Here is a 23281-nt window from a genome sequence, read left to right on the forward strand (position 1 = left end):
TATAATCATTTTATAATGCATTATAATCACTGTCATAATGCATAGTTGTTTACAGATTGTACTGGGCTGTACATAGATTTGGGATAGTTGTTTATAAATTGCATGTATGAGTTTATGGATGAGTAGTTGAGGAAGGAGTAGGAATAAATAAGTGTGTACTTTTTCCTACTCCTTTTCGAACGTGTAATGTTTAATTTGTGTTGTTTATGAGAAGTTGTTTATCGAGGTTTATTGTTTGTTTCATTTTATTGTTATTCTTGATTTGTTTTTATCTGTTTTTTATTTGCACATGTTTGAAATAAAATCGGCTAACTAACTAACTATTACAATGTGATTATAAGTTACTCTAAGTGGTCATTGTTTGCTTTCGGCAAAGTGAGAAAAATATCATTATATCTATGTGTAGTGAAGGAGGGTCCAACAGGCGTTGAACCCCTCTCTCCCAGACCACAGACAGCTGTGCTAACCAGTCTGCCAAATGTTTAATCCATTGGCCAACGGAGTGCAGCGCGTCATCCGTCATCAGTCATCCATGGTCATTACTCTCTAGCGGGCACTGCCCTGCACCGTGACACTATGCAAGAACAACACACAAAGCCTTATAAAATGTATTTGTTTAACAGGTCATAATAGAAATTGAGCGCTCCGATTTGACACGACTTTTTGATGATAAACAACTGACTGACGGACAATTGCGTGTCACTAATGTAATGTTTTCCCAAACAACTCATTCTGAACACTAAATTGATTCAAATTATAGATAATAACTGAAATCTGCGTTTTTACAGATTTATAACCTTTGATAAATAGAAGCAGATCCGATCAATTTGCTGTATGCTTGACTGTGTATCTGTGTGTATCTTTGTCTTGCATGAACTGTTGGGGAGTGGTTACCATGGTTACCTGCTGGAGTAAAGACTCTAAACATCTGTGAGAAGTTGACAGTTGGTCAAACTCCACCTCATGAGAGAAACAGTTCCTATGCTCATAATTTGAGAATGGCAATATGAGCTCAGAAAAACAAGTAGCATTGTCTCTGAAAAGTATATTACACTGAATAATATTGCTGTATTGTTTGTTTATAATTCAGAAGCATTATATTTCCTGGTCCTCAAAATGAATGGAAGTGAATGGGCAGTCTGACACCTGTGAGGAATAAGTGGTGTTGACAGCAGATGACAGCGACAGCAGCAGTTCTTAGTTTATGACTTTAGACTTTGGAGGAAAGACTGCTCATTTTTGAAAAATTATACTAAAGTGAGATATCACTTTGGATATTGAGACTTACCAAGTGTCAACACCAGTGCATGGTTTGCACCTGTTTTTTAAGGAGTTATTTAAGGAGTCACTTTAATGTTTGTTGACTTTTGTTGAACGTTTACATAAAAGTAAAATGTACAGCTACAGGTAAAGTAGAAATGTTTCAGGTATTATCTACAATTGGACTCAATTGAGTCTTTTGATTGAGTTTTTTGGGGAAACATTACATTAGTGAAATGTGAATGTCCATCAGTCAGTTGTCTGAAGTTGGAGCAGTCAATTTCTGTTATGACCTGTTAAACAAATGAATTAATTTTACAACATTTTGTGTGTTGTTCTTGCATATTGTCATGGTGCCCGCTAGACAGTAATGAGCACGGATGACTAGATGTTCTGGCCCTTGGCCAACAGATTAAACCTTTGGCTGACTAGTTAGCACAGCTGTCCGTAGTCTGGGAGACCGGGGGAATCCTCTTTCGCCACACATAGATTTGATGATATTTTTCTCATTTTATTTAAAGCAAACAATGACCATTTACAGTGACTTACAACCACTTTGTAATGTATTATATCTGCCTGTACCTCAGGACTTTCATTACTTTACTTAAAGCACCAAATGACCATTTATAGTAACTTATAATCACATTATAATGCATCATAACAGTGATTATAATGTATTACAACTATGAGAATTATAATATACTATGATCCTTGCAAAAAAATGTCAGCGAGTGACCAGCAGTTATAAAATATTATGATGCTTTATTATGTGTTATGATTATTGTTATCAAGCATTGTGAATATTTATGAGTGCTTATAATTATCACTATATATTATTATGATTATAACACATTATTAGTATGTTTATAATAAATTACAGACATGGGCATCATACAAAGTGTTTTTTAACCTATTCATTGTGGGACGTTTCACTGAGAGCCAGTTTGGGGAATAAACCAGCAACCTTCTGATCAATTTTTTTTTTTTTTACATATTTCAATTTGGCATATTTTCTTACTAAACTATCAAGAGAAAACTGTTTACTTGTGGATTTAGGGTTTGGAATAGAAAAGCAATAGAGCTACAGTTAATGCAGATTGGTATTTAGGATAAAGTTTGGGTAGGAACAATAAAATAAACAATAAAATAACAATAAAATAAAAAAACAGTTAAATGAATAGGAAGTACATAGAAACAAGTACAGTGTTATAACTTCTCATATAAAAAACACATACTTGGGGAACCAGACGAGTCCAAGGTGCTCAGTTTTGGAGTAGATGATCCTGTCGTACAGATCGTAGAGTGGTCGCCATGGCAACTCTAGGTCATCCCTTGACAGCAGTTCCTTCTTCCTGTTTGAAAAAGGAAGTTTATCATCAATTATTTAACCTATTTATAAGGATTTTTGCAGGACTTCAGGCGAATTCGTTGAAATTCAAGCCTTTGAAAAATTCCCTACTCAGAACAAAATGACGGTAATAATGTTACACTGAAGTGAAACACTGCAGGGTGTCTGAAGGCGTCTGTAATTGTGGGAAAATTACTCACTACCTTGCAGGCTGCGCTAAAAATGAGGCCTGCCAAGTTGCAGACATGTCTGCAAACATAACGCCATGAGTCTTTTAATTCAGTAAAGCATAACTGGATTAACAGCTGCAGGCATTAGTCATTTGCAGGTGCAGACTCAGCTGATTAAAAATATTCACAACACAAACCCATAGGGAAAAATTAGGAAGAATTAACATCTGAAAGTAGACAGAACCGGATTTCTGCTAACCAATCACACAATAAAGTTATCTTTTTTTATGATTCTTGACTTCTCAAACAACATGTTAAGCTTTTAGATCACTAGTTTACTTTGTAAGTGCTTTAAAGCAGAGCAGGTTTTTAATTTTCCTGAGAAACTTTCACGAACCTTCTCTTGACTGCGTTACTTAGTTCTTTGTTAAATTGCCATTTTTATGTGCTTTATATACTGGAATAAACTCCACAGAAAGGTTAAAAGCCCCCGCAGTGGGGAATATGCACAATTTCCACAGCCTTGGATTCCTCTTGTCTGCTCCTCTCTCAATCATCTAACAACTATAAAACAGACTCTCATTGGGGAGATTTGAAAAAATGAAGGCAAGAAGAGACAATCGGGGAAACGATGGTGAAATGCGAGGGATGGAAAAAAAAAAGAAGCCTATTGAGACCTGATGCGTGATGTCGAGTATCAAATTTATCTCTCAGCTGTGAGACCTTGCACTTAATATACGGTTAGCCTAGATCTTTCTCTTTTCATCCAACGGACAAGACAAACGACATCTACATTATGATGTTGTTTTTGTGATGGATGTAAAAATCGTGGAAACAACGGGAGACAAATGGGAAGTGATGAATGTGACCGTCTCGGAGAATACGCTGCAGTCGCTGGAGTAGTGACAGATCTGATTTGAGAGACAAAAGCGAGGGAGTCACGCTATAGGTCAGGACTTAAAAAGTAATAAATGCACCGTGAAGCCAACACACTTTATTGTCCTTGTTTTTATCTATGTGAGTGCGTGTCTGCTTGAGTGCACATGTCTCCGTGCATGTGTGTGCGTGCGTGTATCCACTCCCTTAAAACTAATTATGACTTTATAGACTATTTTATATGATGTCATATTGTTATTTGTATCCATAACATGCACGTGTTATATTGTTATAGCCTCATAAACTGTCATTTTCACTCCATCACTGACAAAATCAGAGATTTGGGCATCAATTCAGAAGCTAATATCGTTGTCCATGTAGACCGAAAGGTGTAGCAAAACTTTAGTGTTGCCAGATGTGTATTTTGTTGATATAAATCATCAGACATGAAAGGAATATCACAATGACACCACTGTTGCTTTTAACCCACAATACCACATGAATGTACTAGTTGCTGTGTGCTTATTTGTTTGTTTGTCTGGTAACAGGATATCTAGAAAAACATATAAACAGAGTTCAATGAAATCTGGTAGAAATTTATCCCATGGAACAAGCAACAAAAGACTTTGGGTCTGATTTGGATTAGTCTAGGTTAGTTTTTTCTTTTTTGAAATTCCTTTTCAATGATACCATTACACTTCATTCTGATGCAGGTCCAGACCTAACATTTTCTATAACTGAAATAATAAATTTAGAGGATTACGCAGCCACCACTCTCCGGGTGCTTTCTAAATTACTCTTATTTTTCTTTCTTAACTCTGCGGGTTGTCCAAAGCTCCACATGGCAGGGCTCCAAATAGCGGAGAGGTAAGTGAAAAATCCACTTTAACACGTCATGTGACTTGACATCAGTATACCACTTATGGCACACTGATGTTTACCCACTGGGCCGCTCCGTGATCTCATTATTAAGGGCAGAAAAGGTAACGGCTCTGACGCTGGTCAGTCCAGTTTTCTAGTCAAAAGCTCTCACTGTTTATGTACAAAAAAAATGTTATTCTGGCTTTCTGTCATGTTTTCTTAATTATTTTAATGTTCTGTACAGAGTAGTGCCTCCATAAATCCGGCAGCAGAGTAACCCAGACATTCTTCTCCCCAGCCACATCCTCCAGTTCCTCCTGGGGGATCCCAAGGCATTCCTAGACCAGATGGGATATATAGTCCCTCTGGTGTGATCTGGGTCTGCCCAGGGGGTCCACAGGGAGGCGCCTGATCAGATGCCTGAACCACCTCAACTTGCTCTTTTTAAAGCAAAGGAACTGCGGTTCTACTCTGAGCTCTTCATCTTGTCCCTAAGGATGAGGAGCTCAGATATCTCATATGTGCGTGTGTGTGTTTATGTGTCAAACCCACTTGAGAAGCTGAATGAGCAGCCTGGCGTAACTCTGCATCATGTAGGGCTCCAGGTTCGGCAGCGTGACCAACTCATAGAGCAGCTTAATGAAGAGAATATGGTCCTCTTTGCTGAACCTCCGGCCGTACAGCTTCAGAAACCTGAGGGTGAGAGGTGAGGGGTGAGAGGTGACCATCAGCGAGCAGCTGATCGCTTCCTGCTTCCTTCGTCTGACCCACATTCTCAAATACACAGCTACAAAGCCTCGGTGGGATGAGAGGTGACACACACTTGTCTAATATAACTAACCTCATTGAATTTGAGCAAATGCCAAGTAAGCAAAGTAAATTAAAAGTCTTTATTTAAAGTTAAAGGGGGCAGAAGATGATGGCCTGATGCTCTCTAGGCAGACAGGGTAGCTTGGGGAAGGTCTGTAACACCACGAAGGTCTCTGCTTTAAATATGACTGATACTTTTTGTGGCGCTTTGTTCCTCATTTTTTGAAGTATTGAGTGTGTGTGTTGTACCCTTTTAAAAATAAACATTACAGCTGTGTCCAACTGTAAGGAAATGCAGCCACATGGTAATCTAATAAAACAGTCCTGCAACTAATATTAGGCTAGTGCACATTTGTGAAGCTTATTAATTTTGTTTTTGTTGTTATTGTGCCAGAGAGGTATTTATGCAACTCAAGGTTTCAGAGTTTTATGGTTGCATTATTGACTTAATATGTCAATCCAATACAATGGTCTCAAAATAACTGTCTGAATGAGCTGATATATTATGAAATCATTATGTTAATAAATAGGAAATGTGCTCATTAACAAATTACGGGTTAAGCTGTCTTACTGTATATCCAGAGGACAATTTTCAACACTTACGAGAAGAGCTTCCTGGACCAGAAAGCGACCCCGGGCCACAGTTCTCTGACGAGGACAGCTCTGGACAGGTTCGCTTTGATGTCCGCCAACAGTTCCGTGGCCTCCCGGTCCAACCGGTCGGAATAAGGCAGCAGGTCGTTATACACGATCTCCTTCTGAGGTGTGAACACGGACGGGTCAGCCATATCTCCATCCACAGTCATAGTCGGGTCACTTTTCTGTTTACGGCGCGCGTAAAAAACAGAGCAAAGTAAAACGTTCCTCTTTATTTAATGAATGTTGTACTGCTTGGAAATGCTCTGCCGAAGTTAGAGGGCATAATCTGCTGTGTCCAGCAAGCAGGGCGGAAGGCAGGCGATCACAGGGGAAAGTGTGTCACGCTAATTGAGCTGTGCAAAGCCCTGACAGCGGAGAGGGCCGGTGTTAGTTGTGCCTGCCCGCAGGGAACTGCATGCGCCAGGCGGGAGCGCGCACAGCCAGAGGGAACACTACCAGACATTGTAATGACTTTTAAGGCCAAAGTACTGTTTAAAAACGATATAATCTTGTTTGTCAGGTTCATCAATGACGATAAATGATATTTTAAAGTCATCAGTGTTTTATTAGACTCAGTAGCTAGCACTCCCTTAATAAGATTGGTCTGAAATTTACAAGGTTTCATTGATGAATCTCTTAATATTTTTAGGACGAATTCTTAGAATAGGATTTCAGATACTTATACTAAAATGAGGCTTTTAAATGCAAAAAACGAATGTGGAGTGTCAAATTCACTCTGTCATAGTCGATCAAATAAATTATGTGCTGATTAAACCATTTAATTCCTGTCAAACTTTTATTAGAAGTGTCATTACTAAGTGTTAAGGGATGCATGCATTATTCTCGGCAGAACTAATTGCCCCTGCCGAGTAATGCATTCCGTATTATTTCAGCTTAGGTCATTATTAGCTAAATGTGTGAAATTCACACTGTCAAGCCAAAACAGCCCAAAATATTTGCTGGTGACACCATTTGATTAATAAAGTTACAGCGCAGGTGCAGGTTATTACATGACGAGAACTGCATCCTCTCTTTTCTGAAACCAGGCGAGTGTTACAAGTAGACTCTGACATTCACAATGTCGAGCTAGAACGACCCATTATATGAACTTATAACAAGGTTTGATCCTAAAGTGTCTGAAAAGAAACTTAAGAGGAAGAATATCTGGAATCCAATGCACAGTTAAAAACACATCGACAGTACTGACAGATTAATCAAGGAAACCTTGTAGCCTAAATTTAGGACCAATCATCATAGAAATGCCACTACTACTGAGTCTAATAAAACATTGATGACTCTAAACGTTCAGAAACTATTTGTCATCATTGATGAACCTGTCAAAGAAGATCACATCGTTTTTAAACAGTACCTTGCCTTAAAAATCATTATGGTAGTTTTCCCTGTAACTGTGCGCGCTCCCGTGAGGCGCATCCAATTTTCTGCGGACCTCTGACCTCTGCGCAAGTTCCGCTTTGACCTACAATAACAAGACGCTGCGTCACCTCTAATTGAACATTTCGAGCAGTGGTGGCCGTGACGCGCGACACAGGCGGTCGAGTTAAATGACGAGCCCACAGGTTGCTACTGGGTGCATTACTGTGAATTCAGACTTTGATTTCAGCACCAGTGAGACTAATGAGAAAAGGCTTTGATATGTGAAGGCTTTCATCGTGTATGCTTTCTGGGAAATGGGCAAGGAGGAAATCCGAAAGCATCATTCTGGACTACAAATCCCAGAGGCGCTGTGTGCGTGTGTGCGTGGTGCGAGCTAATCTGCAGAATATTAGGATGATCTGATAAATGGATTAATGTCCCTCTGCTGTTCTACTGACCCACTCTGACTGTTGCAGGGATAAACAAGGGGCTGCACTGTCTATCCGGTGCATTTAGTGAATCAGCATCTACCTACCTACCTACCTACCTACCTACCAATCTATCTATCTATCTATCTATCTATCTATCTATCTATCTATCTATCTATCTATCTGCCTTTATGTTTTGGCTGCATGCCACTTTACCTGTGTGCTGAAATGTGCCAATAGATAAATAAATTCACAGTCCCTAACAAGTCCCGCTCATATTATCTATGCCTTTTTGTCTCTCTTATGACACTTTTGTCCCCGACCTTCTCCATTCTTATGTTACTGTGTGCACCCTTCCATGTAAATCCTTTTACTTTAAGCCCATGTAATTCTCTGACCACTCCACGCTTAGAGTGGTGCGGCAATTGCAGGATATTGTCTGGGTGAGTTTGCTGCTCACAGCTAGGGCTTAGAGTATAATGCAAAGGCCCTTTGAGTTGTCTGGTCTGGATACTTGAAGAAATGGGGCAATTGCTGCAACTCCACCTCAGCCTTTTCTTAAGCCGCCTGATTGCATAAAGTGCTCTGTTTCTCAACCCCACCTCAGTCTCACTGGCTACAGCCTGTGATGGCCATGCAACCTTCAATCAGTTTAACCTTTCTGAGACAGTGAGGGCGATGCCCTCTTTAAAACTATTTTCTCTCTATAAACACAGGGGAAAACAGACTTTGAGAGAGATCCCAGAACAGAATGTGCCTTCCACACGACAGGGCAGTCAGTCCAAGGGTGTCCAAAGTGGTCTTTGCGAAGTAATCTCACCCAAGTCTTTACCCTTTACTGTATATCCCCTCAGATCTTTATTACTTTTGGGCTTTTCTGCCTCTCAGAGCAGTGAGAGCACCTGCTTTTGCTGCCTCGGCTGTTGAACCACTTCCACGAAGAAACATGGTATCTGTTCCTATTTGCTCTTCGTTGTGATGTTTCTAGGTGTCTGTAAATAGAGATTTTGTTGGAATATTGTGTGTGTGTGTGTGTGTGTGTGTGTGTGTGTGTGTGTGTGTGTGTTTGTATGGGCACAGGCGCTTGCATGTGTGTGCCTGCGTGTGTGCACACATCTGTAAGATTCATTATTCCACAAGTGGAGTCCACAGATGGAAAATGTGATTCAGGATGATGATGCCTCTTTGACTCAGCAGGGAGAAGCCCGAACAGAAAGAGAGAGGGAGGAAAGTGATGGAGAAAAAAGAAAGAGGGAAAGAGAGAGAAAGGAAAGAGATGATGATCCCAATGGAAGTACATGTTTTTGTATTCCGTCCGCCTGCTCATCTTTAGCTCATGATCTGAGCTTCTGCAGACATTTAAAAAAAAAAATCAGTCCTAAGAAACAAACACACACATCAAGTCTTTCATTTTCACCAGGGATTCATGGTGATGCCAGTTCTCTCACTCCTAAAATATTGGAAAACTCAGGCAGCCAATGGGTGTGTGTGTGTGTGTGTGTATGTGTGTGAGTCGGTGCATGTTTTCGTGTGTGTCTCAGTTTGGAGAGTGAAGAGTGTAAATGATGTGTCTGGGAAACCTGCATCCAAACGTCAACACACACACACACACAGACACGCACACACAAGTTCCTTCCATCCAGCTGGGTTTCTCGCTGGGAGATATGCAGCCCAGTTCATCGCCAGACAGACGGGTAATATATGGCCCCCGCTCCTGCCTCACTCACTCACACACACGCACGCACGCACACACACACACACACCCACACACACACACACTCACTCACACTCAAACAAATACATAACCACATTAGAACTTTCTACAGAACTAACAGAGCTGTCCACATGTTCTTCACTCAGATTTCTCTCTCACCGACTTCTTCCCTATTTTATTCGGATGCTTTAAAGACAAATTACTGAGGAAGTTGTGCTGGTGATCCTCACACCGGATGCCAGGATGGGGAAGGAAACAAGGAGACGAGGAAATACTGTAAGGAAGAGGGAAAGGACACAGACATTCCATCACAGCCCCTGTGGAGCTGCAGCGGGGACAAGCTTACCAGCCATGATTTCTAATCGTGGAGAGAGGCAGAGCAGCGAGGAGTACGCAGGTATGCAAGGTTAATTCCCCCTTATCTTCTTCTTCTATCTCTTTGGCAGCAGTCCTGCTTGTAATGTGTGGTGGTGGTGTAGCATGGTTGCTGTATTTCATGGCGACTACACATGTGATTTATGTGTGAACAGGAATGAGTCCGCTGAGAGGTTTCCCCTGGCTTATGATACTCCTCTATGCAGCAGCTGTGTGCACAGGTACCACAGATGTGCATTTGCTCATGCACACATGGACACACATAAGATAACTGTATTCAAATATACTGTATGTATGCATACAGTTTCTCCTTCTATTTCACTAAACACAGACTCAGTATAAGATCTGACACAGACCACACACACTTGTGCCTCCTCTGCAGGTGTGGGTGGTGCAGAGGTCGACAACAAGTCACCAGCAGTATGTCGTCATCCATGTGAGGAACTGGTGGAGTTGCTCACTGAGATCCACGGCTTGCGTATTGTTACCAGCAGCCTGCTTGAAGATCTGGAGAGAGTAGTAAGACACATACATGCACATGTGTCATCTGCATGTTGGAATTTGTTTGTTGTGTTTAACTTTCTGATGCAACATTTAGATTGATATGGCACAAGCAGGAAATTGGATTTCAGATGAGAATTTAAAGAATTTACTTTTACGAGAAGTGTGCTCTTCTTTTCTTTAAAAGGAAGGAGTTTTAAACATTTAAAGATGGCCAGTAAAAGGTGTTAAGTGTAACATTTTAACATTGGTTAAATATTGTGAAATTCACAACCCACGCATTTTTGTTGTGGTCATAAACAAATGAACAATGAGAAAACTGTCCACCAGCCTCTGCAGCGCACTTTACATTGCACTTGATTGGGTTGAGTTTTGTGGGGAAAGCTGTGTAACAAACCAGAAACAAAGTGACTCTTCTTCCAGTGCAAATGGAACAAGTAGCAACATCCTTTTTCTGGCAGGAAGATCTGTGGTTTGTGGTAAATATCCTCGTAATTTTGGAAAAAAACAAGCTGAAAGAATACAATCAGTGTTAGAATTTTGGCTGCTATTCATCTCGCAACCGTTCTAGCCTAGGTCTCTGAGTACTAATAGCGGGTAAATCTAAATAAAGTATGTATAAATAAATAAAATACAGTTTTCCTGGCAATTATTTTAATGTTTTGAAGTGCTACATATGTTTTTGTGTTTTCAGTCAAAAGAAAATGAAGAGATGCGCATATCTTTGGCTGAGCTTAGCAACAGCAGCAGCAGCAGCAGCAGCAGCCGCAGCCACAGCAGCGGCAGAGGCGGAGGCGGTGGTGGTGGCGGCAGTGACGATGGCCGTGGCCTTGGCGATGGCCGTGGCCGTGGAGGTGGCGATGGTCGTGGTGGTGGCGATGGCCGTGGTGATGGCCGTGGCCGTGGCGATGGCCGTGGCCGTGGTGATGGCCATGGCCGTGGTGATGGCCGTGGCGATGGCCATGGCCGTGGTGATGGCCGCGGCCGTGGCGATGGCCGTGGCCGTGGTGATGGCCGTGGCCGTGGTGATGGCCGTGGCGATGGCCATGGCCATGGCCGTGGCGATGGCCGTGGCCGTGGCAATGGCCGTAGCCGTGGCCATGGCGATGGCCATGGTCATGGCGATGGTGATGGTGATGGTGATGTTGATGGCGATGGCTATGACTATGGCGATGGTGATGGCTATGGCGATGGCGATGGCTATGGCGATGGCGATGGCTATGGCCATGGCCGGGGCCGTGGCCGCGGCCGGGGCCGTAGCAATGGTCATGGCCGTGGCGATGGTGATGGCGATGGTGATGACTATGGTTATGGCTATGGCTATGGCTATGACGATGGCGGTGACGGTGACGACAATGATCTTGACGGAGACGGGGAGATCTGGTGCGTGCAGGATGGACGAATGTACGAGCAGGGGGAGCATTGGGAGGTTGACAGCTGCACCTCCTGTACCTGCCAGGTCTGTGTTGAACAAAACTTTTTGCTTGCTTGTGTTTCCTGGGAAACCGCCATGCAAGTCTCTGACTGAATGGAATATCTATCACAGATAGATCTCAGCATCACCTGCATTATTTTAAGTTAGATAATAAATCCTCTCAAGTCCCCATGGTTGTGACTAAAGTCTGACTTGACTCCAAGTCTTGTGTTTTATTTATCTAAATTAATAAAATCTTTTGACTTGGACTTGACTGCTGTGAGATTTGACTTACATGATACTTGATACTCTAAAGACTTGACTGACTTGAGTATAGACTTTTATTGATAACAGAGACTTGAGAGCCTTAACATTTAAGTCTCAAGTTTGACCTGGTAGTAAACCCCCAAAAATCTCAAGTCCAAGTCCAAAATTCATGCTATATCTGTTTAATCCAAAAACAACAACAACAAAGAAAAAACAAATGTAAAATCATCAAGTTGTGGTTTTACAATTTCCTTGATTTGGCAGATTTCTTCCTGTTGACAGAGCCAGGCTAGCTGTTTTCCCCTGATTCCAATCCTGTGCTAAGCTAACGGCCTTCTGGCTGTAGCTTCGTATTAAACGGACAGACATGAGAGTGGTTTTGGCAAAAGAGCAAATAAGTATATTTTCCAGAATGTTGAACTGTAGCTTTAAAATGTGTTTACCAGTTGGGGAGATACCTAAGTTTCACTTGTATCCACTGTAGTTTTATTTATTTCCAGAGCTGCATTTGTTAGTCTACTTTTATTTTTTTGTGCTTTCTTCATCCTCCTCTCTGTGTCTGTTTCTCTTTATAAAATGTCATTAGTATTGTCAAGGATGGCTTGAGGGAGTAGATTTATTATGAGTCATGACAGCATACCATTCCTCTGGAAGGATCGGCATATAGTAAAACATCTGGCTCAAACTAACATGGTCTGACTAATACTATTGTTTCAAAATCTAAATGTGTGAACGCTGGTCACTCTTTCCTTCACCAGGATGGGAAAGTGGTGTGTCAGCAGGTATCGTGCCCTCCTGTATCCTGCATCAATCCGACCTTTATTGATGAGGAGTGCTGCCCTGTCTGTCTCAGTGAGTTATGATTTAGTGCTGACAAAGTGTGCTAATATGACAAAATTCAATAGACGCATATCAATGGTCAATGTTTGTGTATGTATTTAAAGATAACGGAGATGGTTGGTCCCAGTGGTCTGAGTGGACAGACTGTTCGGTCACTTGTGGGCGTGGAGGTCAGCAAAGGGGCCGATCCTGCAATAGCATCATGCCACCCTGCTCTGGCCCGTCAGTTCAAACCCGCAGCTGCATGTCAATGAAGTGTGAACGCAAGGGTAGGACGTCACTCTGCATGTCTGATCTGTGACATGTCTTGACTTAATTTGTTTTTTTTTTTTTTTATTGATTGAGCACAGCTGGTCCAAGGGAACAAATTGAATATTCCTCAAAGAGCAAAAATAGGGAACTGCATACACATGGATTTTAGAGATTGCTATCATAATTGAAACCATGTTGTTTTACTTCTTTAAATGTACACACAGTATGGAACTGTGGTGGTGGTCCATGTTGAATTCTACTCAGAGACTTTTCCAGGCTTCCATGCAAAAAAATGGAGCTTTTCTGTATGTTCTTGTTCCATGTCTAGCACGTGCTAACGGGAACTGGGGCCATTGGTCTCCTTGGTCTGCGTGTACAACCACATGTGGAGAGGGTAACATCACACGCGTCCGTCTGTGCAACAATCCTCCGCCACAGAAGGGGGGCAGAGCGTGCACAGGCGGCGCCAAGGAGAAAAAATCTTGCAACAATACACTCTGCCCCAGTGAGTACACAAGCACAAATGTACATGCATGTTACACTGGTAGTACTTAACTGACTTACTGGTGAATGGTTTGTCTTTGTGTAGTTGCTGGAGGCTGGACAACGTGGTCCGAATGGTCACAGTGCTCACAGTCATGTGGGGGAGGCCTTTTAAGTCGCCAGCGGGAGTGCTCGAACCCTGCCCCTCAGCATGGCGGGAAGCCGTGTGCTGGAGATGCTATGGACTATGAAGCATGTAACAAACAAGAATGTCCCTTAGGTAAACCATAACCCAGTCCAAAAACCTTAAACTATAGGTATGTACATCCCAACTGTGTAAGCAGATATACTGGGAGTAGGCTAAGCCTCACATCCACGGATAAAAAGTAATCCTATTTTATTGGAAGAAACATATTTTCAGGATTAAAAAATAATACAGTGTTTATTCTGCCTTTTATTAAATTATAGAGGCTTAGAACAGAACAGACAAATTATTTAAATATACATTTCCTCAAACTGACCCAATTTTGGACAATCTGATTTGTGCAAAAGACTCATTAACCTTATATGCATATTTGTATGTGTTTCCAGACATGTGTTTGATGTCAAACCCATGCTTCCCTGGGGTGGAATGCACATCATATAGCGATGGATCATGGGAATGTGGAAGCTGTCCATTGGGTTTATATGGCAATGGCACTCACTGTGAGGATGAGAATGAGGTAATAAGGGCTGGTCCTGAATGATACATGATATCAGCCTTATAATGGCCTGATGTCACAGATGTGGGGCGTTGGGAACGACTGTTTATTGATTCATGATAGTGGAAGTCAACCCAGGCCTTAAAAAGTCCAGACATAAAGATCAGCGTGCCAAACGTTCCCTCCTCTGGCCTAGTTTGACATGTACAGATGTGGCCGAAATTCTTGGTACTCTTACATTTTCTTAAAACAATGCACCATTCGCCCTGAACAGTGTTGAAATTAAAAGATATCTTGTTATCAATGCATGTCCATGTTTGGTTTGCAGTGGAACAAAACAAAAAAGTTGTGAAAATAACTGAATTCACGCTTATTTCACAAAGACATTCTAAAATAGCCTGGACAAAATTAGTGGTACCCTTTAGAAGTTGTAGGAAATAATTGCTTTGTAATAATACTTTAAGCAGACTATTGTGTTTTAATTAGTATCACAGGTGTTTTCAATCTTATAATCACTCATGCAGCCAGTTTAAAAGGAGAAAATTACTCTCTCTTACTCTTTGTTGTTTTTTCTGCTGCTGTGTGCATCACATTGAACATGGAAAACAGAAGGAAAACTAGAGAGTGGTCTGATGACATTAGAAAAACATAATAGCCAAGCGTGGTCAATGTCAAGGTTACAAGAGCATCTCCAAAGAGCTTGATGTTCCTGTGACCACTGTTGCCAATATTATTAAGAAGTTTAAGGCCAATGGAACTGTAGCCAGCATCTCTGGACGTGGTCGCAAGAGGAAAATTGGCCCGAGATTGAACAGAAGGATTGCTCGAATAGTCGAGAAAGAACCAAGAAAAACTTCAATACAGATCCAAGCTGATCTTCAAGTTCAAGGTACAATAGTTTCAAGTCACACCATCCGTCACTGTCTGCATGAATATGGGCTCCGTGGTAGAAGACCCAAGAAGACCTCACTTCTATGAGGAAGACACAAAAAAGCCAGACTGGACTTTGCCAAAATGCATATTGACAAGCCACAGTCCTTCTGGGAGAATGTGCTTTGGACAGATGAAACAAAATTAGGGTTTCACAGTTTTCACAGCAACCTTGTGTTTACAGAAGAAAAAATTAAGCCTTCAAAGAAAAGAACACCATGCCTACCGTGAAACATGGAGGAGGCTCAGTGATGTTTTGGGGTTGCTTTGCTGAATCTGCTTGAATCTTAGCAGGGCACAATGAAATCAGAAGACTATCAAGGCATTTTGGAGCGAAACATACATCCCAGTGTCAGAAAGCTGTATCTTAGTCACAGATCATGGGTCTTCCAGCAGGATAATGACCCCAAACATACACCAAAAAGCACGCAAGAGTCGATGAGAAGAAAACATTGGACCGTCCTGAAGTGACCTGCTGTGAGTTCTGATCTGAATCCCATTGAACATCTGTGGAAACAGCTGAAACTTGCAGTTGGGAGTCAGCGCCCATCAAACCTGAGAGAACTGGAGCAGTTTGCTCAAGAAGAGTGGGCTGAACTGCCAGTGGAGAAGTGTAGAAACTTTATTCAGAGTTACAGAAAGTGCTATACTGCAATTATTGCCTCCAAACGCTGTGCTACAAAAATATTAAGTTAAGGGTTCCAAGATTTTTGACCATGCCGTTTTCATTTTTTTATTGTATTAAATATGTTGTAAATCAAAAGTTTCAGTTATATTCAATGTGACATAAAGAATTATGTATACCATATACTTCTCAGTTTCAACTTAATACAGAGACAATTTAGTTTTTTTTAAAAAAGGTGCAAGGGTCCCAATATTTTCAGCCACGTATGTATCTTGATCATCTTGTATGTGATTATGTCAGACGGGCTGACAAAGTGATCTTCTTTTAAGACAAAAATATTGTGTAGTCTGGCAAAGAGTTCCTCCTTTACACAACACCTGTAACACCTTTTTACGATATGCTGAACATGGTTAATCCCTCTATCTCTGCAGTGTGAAGTGGAGGGTGTGTGTGTTACAGAGTGTGTGAACACAGACCCTGGGTTCTACTGTCTGCCCTGTCCTCCTCGCTATAAAGGCACCCAGCCGTTTGGCCTTGGACTGGAGGAAGCCCAAAAAATCAAGCAGGCATGTATTCGCATTTTCCTCTGTATGAACTACTTTCATTTGCTTTGAACTACAATTAAGAACCACTTTTGGATTCTCAAAGAACTGCTCTGGTTGTAGGTGTGTGAGCCACACAATCCTTGCAAAGACAAAACACACACCTGCCACAAGTATGCTGAGTGTGTTTACCTGGGCCTGCAATCTGAAGTCTTGTACAAGTGTTTATGTGCTGTCGGGTTTGTGGGCGATGGCTTCGTGTGTGGTGAAGACGCTGATCTGGATGGCTGGCCCAACTACAAACTGACCTGCAAAAAGAATGCAACCTATCACTGTCAAAAGGTTAAAAAACAAAATATAACAAAAATAAATCATCTTAAACACTGAAGTGTTTATTGCTAAGACCTGTTCTGGTTGGATGTTATTCCACTAAACTGTTGTGACTGGCTGCAGGATAATTGCCCCATGCTGCCAAACTCTGGACAGGAAGACCTGGACAAGGACGGACAGGGAGATGCCTGTGATCCTGATGACGACAATGATGACATCCTAGATGAGAGGGTGAGACTGCGGCTCAGACATTGAGTAACTTTGAGGGTAACATGATTGAAAACAGCTGAATATTCATATCCCCTCTGTGTATGTGTGCACTAATATACATTTGTTTGGCATAGGACAACTGCCCACTGGTGTACAACCCTAGGCAGTTTGACTCTGACAGGGACGGGGTCGGGGACCGCTGTGACAACTGTCCGTTTGATAGCAACCCACTGCAGACGGACACTGATGACAACGGAGAGGGAGACGCCTGCAGCATTGACATTGATGGAGATGGTGAGAGCTACTCATTAAATGTCTATGTTTTTTATGGCCCTAAACTGTGGAACACCCTCCCCTTGGTACTTTTAAAAAAGAAATTAAAGACCTATCTTTTTTTAATTTGGCTTTTAAATTTATGTTTAATCAAAAAAAAAAAAAAAAAAATTACTTATTGTTATTCTTTATTTTTTATTTTAGTTTTTGGTCTAGCTTTATTTTTGATCTTGTCTTGTAAAACACTTTGGGCTGCATCTTTGTATGAAAGGTGCTATACAAATAAAGTATTATTATTATTATTATTTTCACAGAATGCCATAATTATGCAATGACAGATAGCTCAACTAAAATTATCACTTTTAGATATCCGTGGGGTTCCAAAAATATGTTTTATATTTGTATCTATCACAGCTGAAACTATGAGATATACTTACCTAAACACAGTCTTGATTTATATAGGTTGCCATGTCTTGTTTTTATGTGTAATAAAAGTGTAAAAGCAACACACAATGCAATTTATCTGTTGTCTATCTGAGTGTGTGTGTGTCCCTCTTTCTCCAGAGGTTCTGAATGACCGTGACAACTGTCCCTTAATCTACAACACTGACCAGAGAGACACAGACATGGATGGCGTTGGAGACCAGTGTGACAACTGCCCCCTTCTAAACAACCCAATGCAGGTATAGAAAAACACATACAACTCCATATTGTGTGCACATAAATATTGCCAGCGTGTAATCGTGTATGTGTGTTTACAGCTCGACTCTGACAGTGACCTGGTGGGAGACATGTGCGACGACAATGACGACATCGACGAGGACGGCCACCAAAACTCTCTAGACAACTGTCCCTACATCCCCAATAGCAACCAGGCTGACCATGACAATGATGGGAAGGGAGACGAGTGTGACCATGACGACGACAACGATGGTATCCCTGACGACAGGGACAACTGCAGACTGGTTCCCAACAGGGACCAGCTGGACTCAAATGGTCAGTGTGAGAGTTTCTCTCAATTTTAGCTGAGAATATCTCTGATATAAAAAATATGCAAGGAGAAGTATTTTGTACAATTTATGATAAATGGATTTTGCAGTCATGCAGGAAAATCTTGTCACTATCAGTCCAGTATACTCCCACTGGTCTAGGTCATGTCATTGTTGGATATGCAACATAAACCGTTTATGGCTCTCGGTAGAGTGATCAATCATGAATGATTGTTTAATCTATCCACCATCAGGACAGGACTTTCTCACTACATTTGCACATTATCAGGTCGTTTATTTCATTCTTGGCAAAAAAATTCCAGGATGTCACAATGTTACATTCTGTCTCTCACAGGTGATGGCAGTGGAGACTCATGCTTTGAAGACTTTGACAATGACAGTATTCCAGATGCGTTGGATCCCTGTCCACTGAACCAGGACATCGGGTCTACAGACTTCAGGAAGTTTCAGGTAGTTTTGTTGGACCCTAAAGGCACCACACAGTCTGACCCTCTCTGGGTGATCCGCAGCCAGGGCACTGAGCTACTGCAGACGGCCAACTCGGATCCTGGCATCGCTTTAGGTGAGAAAAACCATAAAAAATCGAATCCCATTCAAAGTATAATGAAAATCGTCAGAAAAAAAGAGAAAGGAAAAAAAGAAAAACAAATGTTTCCTTCGCTTAAACAGGATATGACAAGTTCAGTGCAGTAGACTTCAGTGTGACGTTTTATGTGAACACCGACCGAGATGACGACTACGCAGGCATTGTGTTCGCTTACCAGTCCAGTCGACGCTTCTATGTTGTCATGTGGAAACAGGTGAGGCATGAATGCTGGAAGTTTATGATAACACCAACTGGTTTCACCAATGGAAGGAAAACATCGTCCTAAATTGCCTTTTAAACTTATAGTTCTGGGCTCAAATCAAAGGTTTTAATCCTCCTGATATATTTTCAAAAATCTCCTTGACCATATTAATTTATACCAGAGTTCTCACTGGCAAAACATGAAACAGTACATAAAAAAAGAAAAGACTTCACAACCATGTCTTCTTTTGTACAGTGACAGTCCTCTTCAGCCATCTACCAATGTATACATAAATCCAAACTCTCTGACTCTGACTCTCTTTTATCCTTCATATCCTTTCATTCGATGACAACAGGTATCACAGGGCTACTGGGAAAAGAGGCCGTCCAAAGCATTTGCCACAGCTGGAGTCTCCATTAAATTGGTCAATTCCACCACAGGACCAGGGGAGTATTTACGCAACGCTCTGTGGCACACCGGAAACACCAGACACCAGGCACGAATCAGTGACTTAATATGTTTTGTCCGTTATTACACACTACATCTCTCATTCACACAGATAAATCTTCCAAACAACCTTCTACAGACCATCCGATGTTACATTGCCTGTGTAAAAATCAGACACAAATACAGTATTCTTGTCTGCCCTGAATTCTGTGTTTTTCTATCCGTCTCAGGTCAGAACACTGTGGCATGACCCCAATAAAATTGGCTGGAAGGACTTCACAGCTTACCGCATCCACCTCATCCACAGACCCAAAACTGGGTTCATCAGGTATGAAGTCTGAGATAGTTACAAACACGAGAACTGATAACCAGTATGAAGTTCAGAGTATCGTCACTTGGCTGGTTTTCCTCTTAACGGCCTGGATTCATATTTTCATGTTGAGCTGTTAAAAACCACAAATGGATGAGGATCATGTAAATCACCCGACTTCTAAAGTTACAAAAACAAAGATTTGTGGACTTCCGTAGTATAAGAACACTACTCCCTAGTAGAAATAACTCAACATTAGCAGCAACCTTTCACTTTTAAATTACAGTTAAACATTTGATATTAATGGCTTGGCTTTTAGAATATCATATCAGTGTTTTGGCCCATTTACTACATTACTCTACACTACTCTATTGGTATAAAAATATTCCACTAATTTTTAAGCAGCCACTGCTTCCCCCTTCATGTCTGTACAGTATGGAAATCAACTTTCAAAGACTTCAGATTTGTTTGAGACTGGTGAACATCAGCTAAACATCAACTGAAAATATGTTACCTTGAAATAAGTAAAAGCAGACATAATGCTCTCCGGAGACCACCAATTTACCATAGTGTCTGCATGTTGATTTTCAAATGATATTTTATGAAATGAATGGAGACAAATTTCTGGATGAAAGGTAAAAAAAAAAGAAAATTCAAAACTCTAAAACACAAAAGAACAATAGCAACATTTTAAAGTAAATGTGATTTGTACAAAATTCTTTAAGACATAGAAAAAACACTGGTATGTTCCATTGAATCACACATTCAGGGCTCAGTTGTTCACTCTCTGTGCTACAGTTCATGAAGGCTTTAGTGGAGAAATAGTATGTGCTAAATAACTTCTTAAATCTGTGAAAATCACATTCAATGCCACCACTGAAGGAGATTTTTCACCCTCAGATGTTCTTACGCTCCAGTATATATCATAAATCACTGAGAGTTATTTTGTGATAACAGTTTAATTCACTTTTTCGTTGTACCCAGTTCTCCTCAACCTGTCACATCTACTTCTACTTAGTTGTACTTTTCACTAATGGACTTTCAAACTCCCCCAGGCAACGAGAACTTTGTGCTCTGTGTTGTTTATGTGCAGACTGAGAGAACATCACTGCCTTAGTAAGGTTTTCATGCTGAGAAAAGGTGAGGGAAAAGAAAGCTGTGTGAAGCCCAGTTGTTCAAATTACAAAGGTACTCTTAAAGAAGGCTATCTTTGAAAATGTCAGCGACGGCTGCATTGCATTCTGGGTGCTGAATGATTGTAGGATGACTGTGTGCTTATTGAATGTCGGTTTGCACTTGCTCTTTGATAGTGAAGGACAGACGCATTATATTTTGGATAGTTGCTACAAAACTCCATTGTAGCAGCCTTGAATGTATCTCATATGACGTCATGTCCTCAGTGTTATCCACAGCAATAAAGAGTAAAATATGGAATAGAAAGGAAAATAAGCTACTAAACAACAAACTTGACCCAGACGTGTAGGGTACATTGCCATTAGTAGAGGAAGATGTATTCAGATCCCTTACATAAAGACTAGAATCAATATATTTTATAACAACATATCAATTGACAATGTGTAATGCAAGGAGTGTTGATGAACCTACAGAGTTTTAAAGCAAGTTTCAGCTCATAGCTGTCAAGCCCACAAGTTTACTGTTTTGATTCCCTCTCACCGCTCTCATTTTGTCATTTTCAAAACCAAACGGACACAGTTAGCAACTAGCTTGTGGACATGGTGAAGTATTTAGCAGATAAAGAGCCAAATATTTCCCTCAGGAGTTGACAAAGATCCAAAACAGAGCTAAAAGAAATTCAATATTGGATTTACATTCACCAGGTGGACAGAAACACGACTCCAAATGAATAATAATGTTGCTCCGTAACTGCTGGATGTGTAAATAAGCAACTGTTTGCTAACAAGTATATATAGTATTCAATATATCAACTAAAAAGTGGAGTGTGTAGAATTAAGTGGCGTCTAGTGGATGTGTAGGTTCGCCTACACGCCCTAGATGCTACTAAAACCTACACACTGCACCTTTAAAAGGTGATGATATTTCATTGTTGTGTGTGTTATGTAGAAACAAGTTACAGATACTTGTTTCTGTTGCCCCCAAGGTACCCACATTATAGCTGCGTCTATGGTAAAACACACAATTGATGCTGCTGTGTATGAAGACGTTAGCGGTGTTGTATTTCCACTGCAGGGTGGTGGTGTATGAGGGCAGGGAACTTTTGTCCGACTCGGGGGCTGTGTACGACCATACCCTGGCTGGAGGCAGACTGGGGCTGTTTGTCTTCTCTCAGGAACACGTCCTTTTCTCAGATCTCAAATATGAGTGCAGAGGTAAGACATCCTGTCAACACTTTTTGCTCTGACTAGTCATTGCTGTGCGCTTGTCCTGCAATGTTTGTAAATCAGTTCCTCTTGTAACCATATCTGTGACCTCTTTTTTTTTTCTTTTTTTGTTCTCAGATAACTGAATTATTTTTGCTGGGATGTTCAGAAAAACTCTACAACAAGCCGTCAGAGATCAACATTACTTTCAGAAAATACATCAGAGAGAGAGAGAGAAAGAGAGATGAAGCTGGCCTTTAAACTGCCAAGACTATCAATTAGTGACCATCATCTATCTATCAGCTTTTTATGCAACAGTATTGATTTCAGGCTGCTTTCATTCGCTGTACACTACTGACAGCATCTCTAATGACAGTAACTTCTTGTTCCTTTTCATTTGCTTCTCACTATGGTTGTAAATAATTATTTATTGCCAGATACCAGAAATGGAAGGGAGAGATGAATTGATGATGGCGTAAGTAGAGCACTGTGCAGATGTCTGGTAACTTATCAATAAAATACTTTTTTTTTTTCAATGTTTTTTTTTCCTTTTCTGATGACGCCAGCTCATTAGCCTACACATGCGGTTGTGGAAACATGGTCTCTAGCACCCTCTAGTGGTGAAAGTAATACTTACAAATACTGAGTGGGAGGGATGAAACTGGACTGACAGGTTAATTGAGGTTGACAAAGCAAATAAGAATTTGATTGATTGTTCTTAAACAGTGACACTAGATGAATTATGAAATATCTGACATGTGTTCATATATATGAAAATACTCATATTTGATTAATGATTTGAGTCTCATAGCCTATTTTCTTTCAAAAAAAAAAAAAGTTTAATTACCTAACTAAGACTTATTAAAATTACATCTACTCCTTCTGCCTCATTGAAAAATACAGTGTTTCCACGTCGCTTTTTTAAAAGTTGCATACTGAACATTCGGCATCCAAACTAGTTGTGATGTCACAAATCATGCTCTTACATACACAAAAACTGAGATTTAAAGATCCCCTCCAGACATGTTGTAAGATATAAAATACTGTGCATGGAATAATATGTGTCTGATATGTTTTTTTCCACAAAAAAGTCCAATTACATCATTAAAATCCTTTTTCTAATCTCCTTTTTCTCGCTCATTTAAAAATTCAGAATCTGATCAA

The 23281-nt window shown here is 40.8% G+C and overlaps 2 protein-coding genes across 3 annotated transcripts in view; one reads left to right on the top strand and one right to left on the bottom strand.

Annotated features, from left to right (window-relative positions):
- psme4b (proteasome activator subunit 4b) overlaps nucleotides 1–8719 on the bottom strand; it is a 40837-nt gene extending 32118 nt beyond the window's left edge. The window contains 3 exon segments of the mRNA XM_067576187.1: nucleotides 2496–2612; nucleotides 5068–5208; nucleotides 5929–8719. Coding sequence (XP_067432288.1) covers nucleotides 2496–2612; nucleotides 5068–5208; nucleotides 5929–6131 — 461 coding nt within the window. The 5' untranslated portion in view covers nucleotides 6132–8719.
- A 632-nt stretch (nucleotides 8720–9351) lies between these two features.
- Nucleotides 9352–23239, top strand: LOC137171963 (thrombospondin-2-like). Of its 2 annotated transcripts, XM_067576188.1 has the most exons (22): nucleotides 9352–9460; nucleotides 9627–9886; nucleotides 10011–10076; nucleotides 10238–10374; nucleotides 11051–11815; nucleotides 12796–12889; nucleotides 12982–13146; nucleotides 13458–13634; nucleotides 13719–13892; nucleotides 14204–14334; nucleotides 16300–16434; nucleotides 16534–16752; nucleotides 16864–16971; nucleotides 17085–17244; nucleotides 17788–17906; nucleotides 17985–18219; nucleotides 18568–18795; nucleotides 18903–19033; nucleotides 19377–19517; nucleotides 19699–19796; nucleotides 21987–22126; nucleotides 22256–23239. In XM_067576188.1, the coding sequence occupies exons 2-22, from the start codon at nucleotides 9724–9726 to the stop codon at nucleotides 22261–22263; spliced, it is 3594 nt and encodes a 1197-aa protein (XP_067432289.1). In that variant the 5' UTR covers nucleotides 9352–9460; nucleotides 9627–9723; the 3' UTR covers nucleotides 22264–23239. The 2 variants fall into 2 exon arrangements, with proteins under 2 accessions (XP_067432289.1, XP_067432290.1); XM_067576189.1 differs by lacking the exon at nucleotides 9352–9460 and having other exon boundaries at nucleotides 9503–9877.
- The last annotated feature ends 42 nt before the right edge of the window (nucleotides 23240–23281 follow it).

Source organism: Thunnus thynnus, chromosome 20 (assembly GCF_963924715.1).
Source record: "Thunnus thynnus chromosome 20, fThuThy2.1, whole genome shotgun sequence".
Classification (NCBI taxonomy): Eukaryota; Metazoa; Chordata; class Actinopteri; order Scombriformes; family Scombridae; genus Thunnus; species Thunnus thynnus.

Excerpts from the sequence above, each read along its gene's own strand:
- LOC137171963 (XM_067576188.1), top strand. The coding sequence starts at position 9,724 with ATGGGGAAGGAAACAAGGAGACGAGGAAATACTGTAAGGAAGAGGGAA. Across the intron at positions 10,375-11,050 it reads TTGAAGATCTGGAGAGAGTA|TCAAAAGAAAATGAAGAGAT; the intron begins GTAAGACACATA and ends TTGTGTTTTCAG. Across the intron at positions 17,907-17,984 it reads TTCTAAACAACCCAATGCAG|CTCGACTCTGACAGTGACCT; the intron begins GTATAGAAAAAC and ends GTGTGTTTACAG.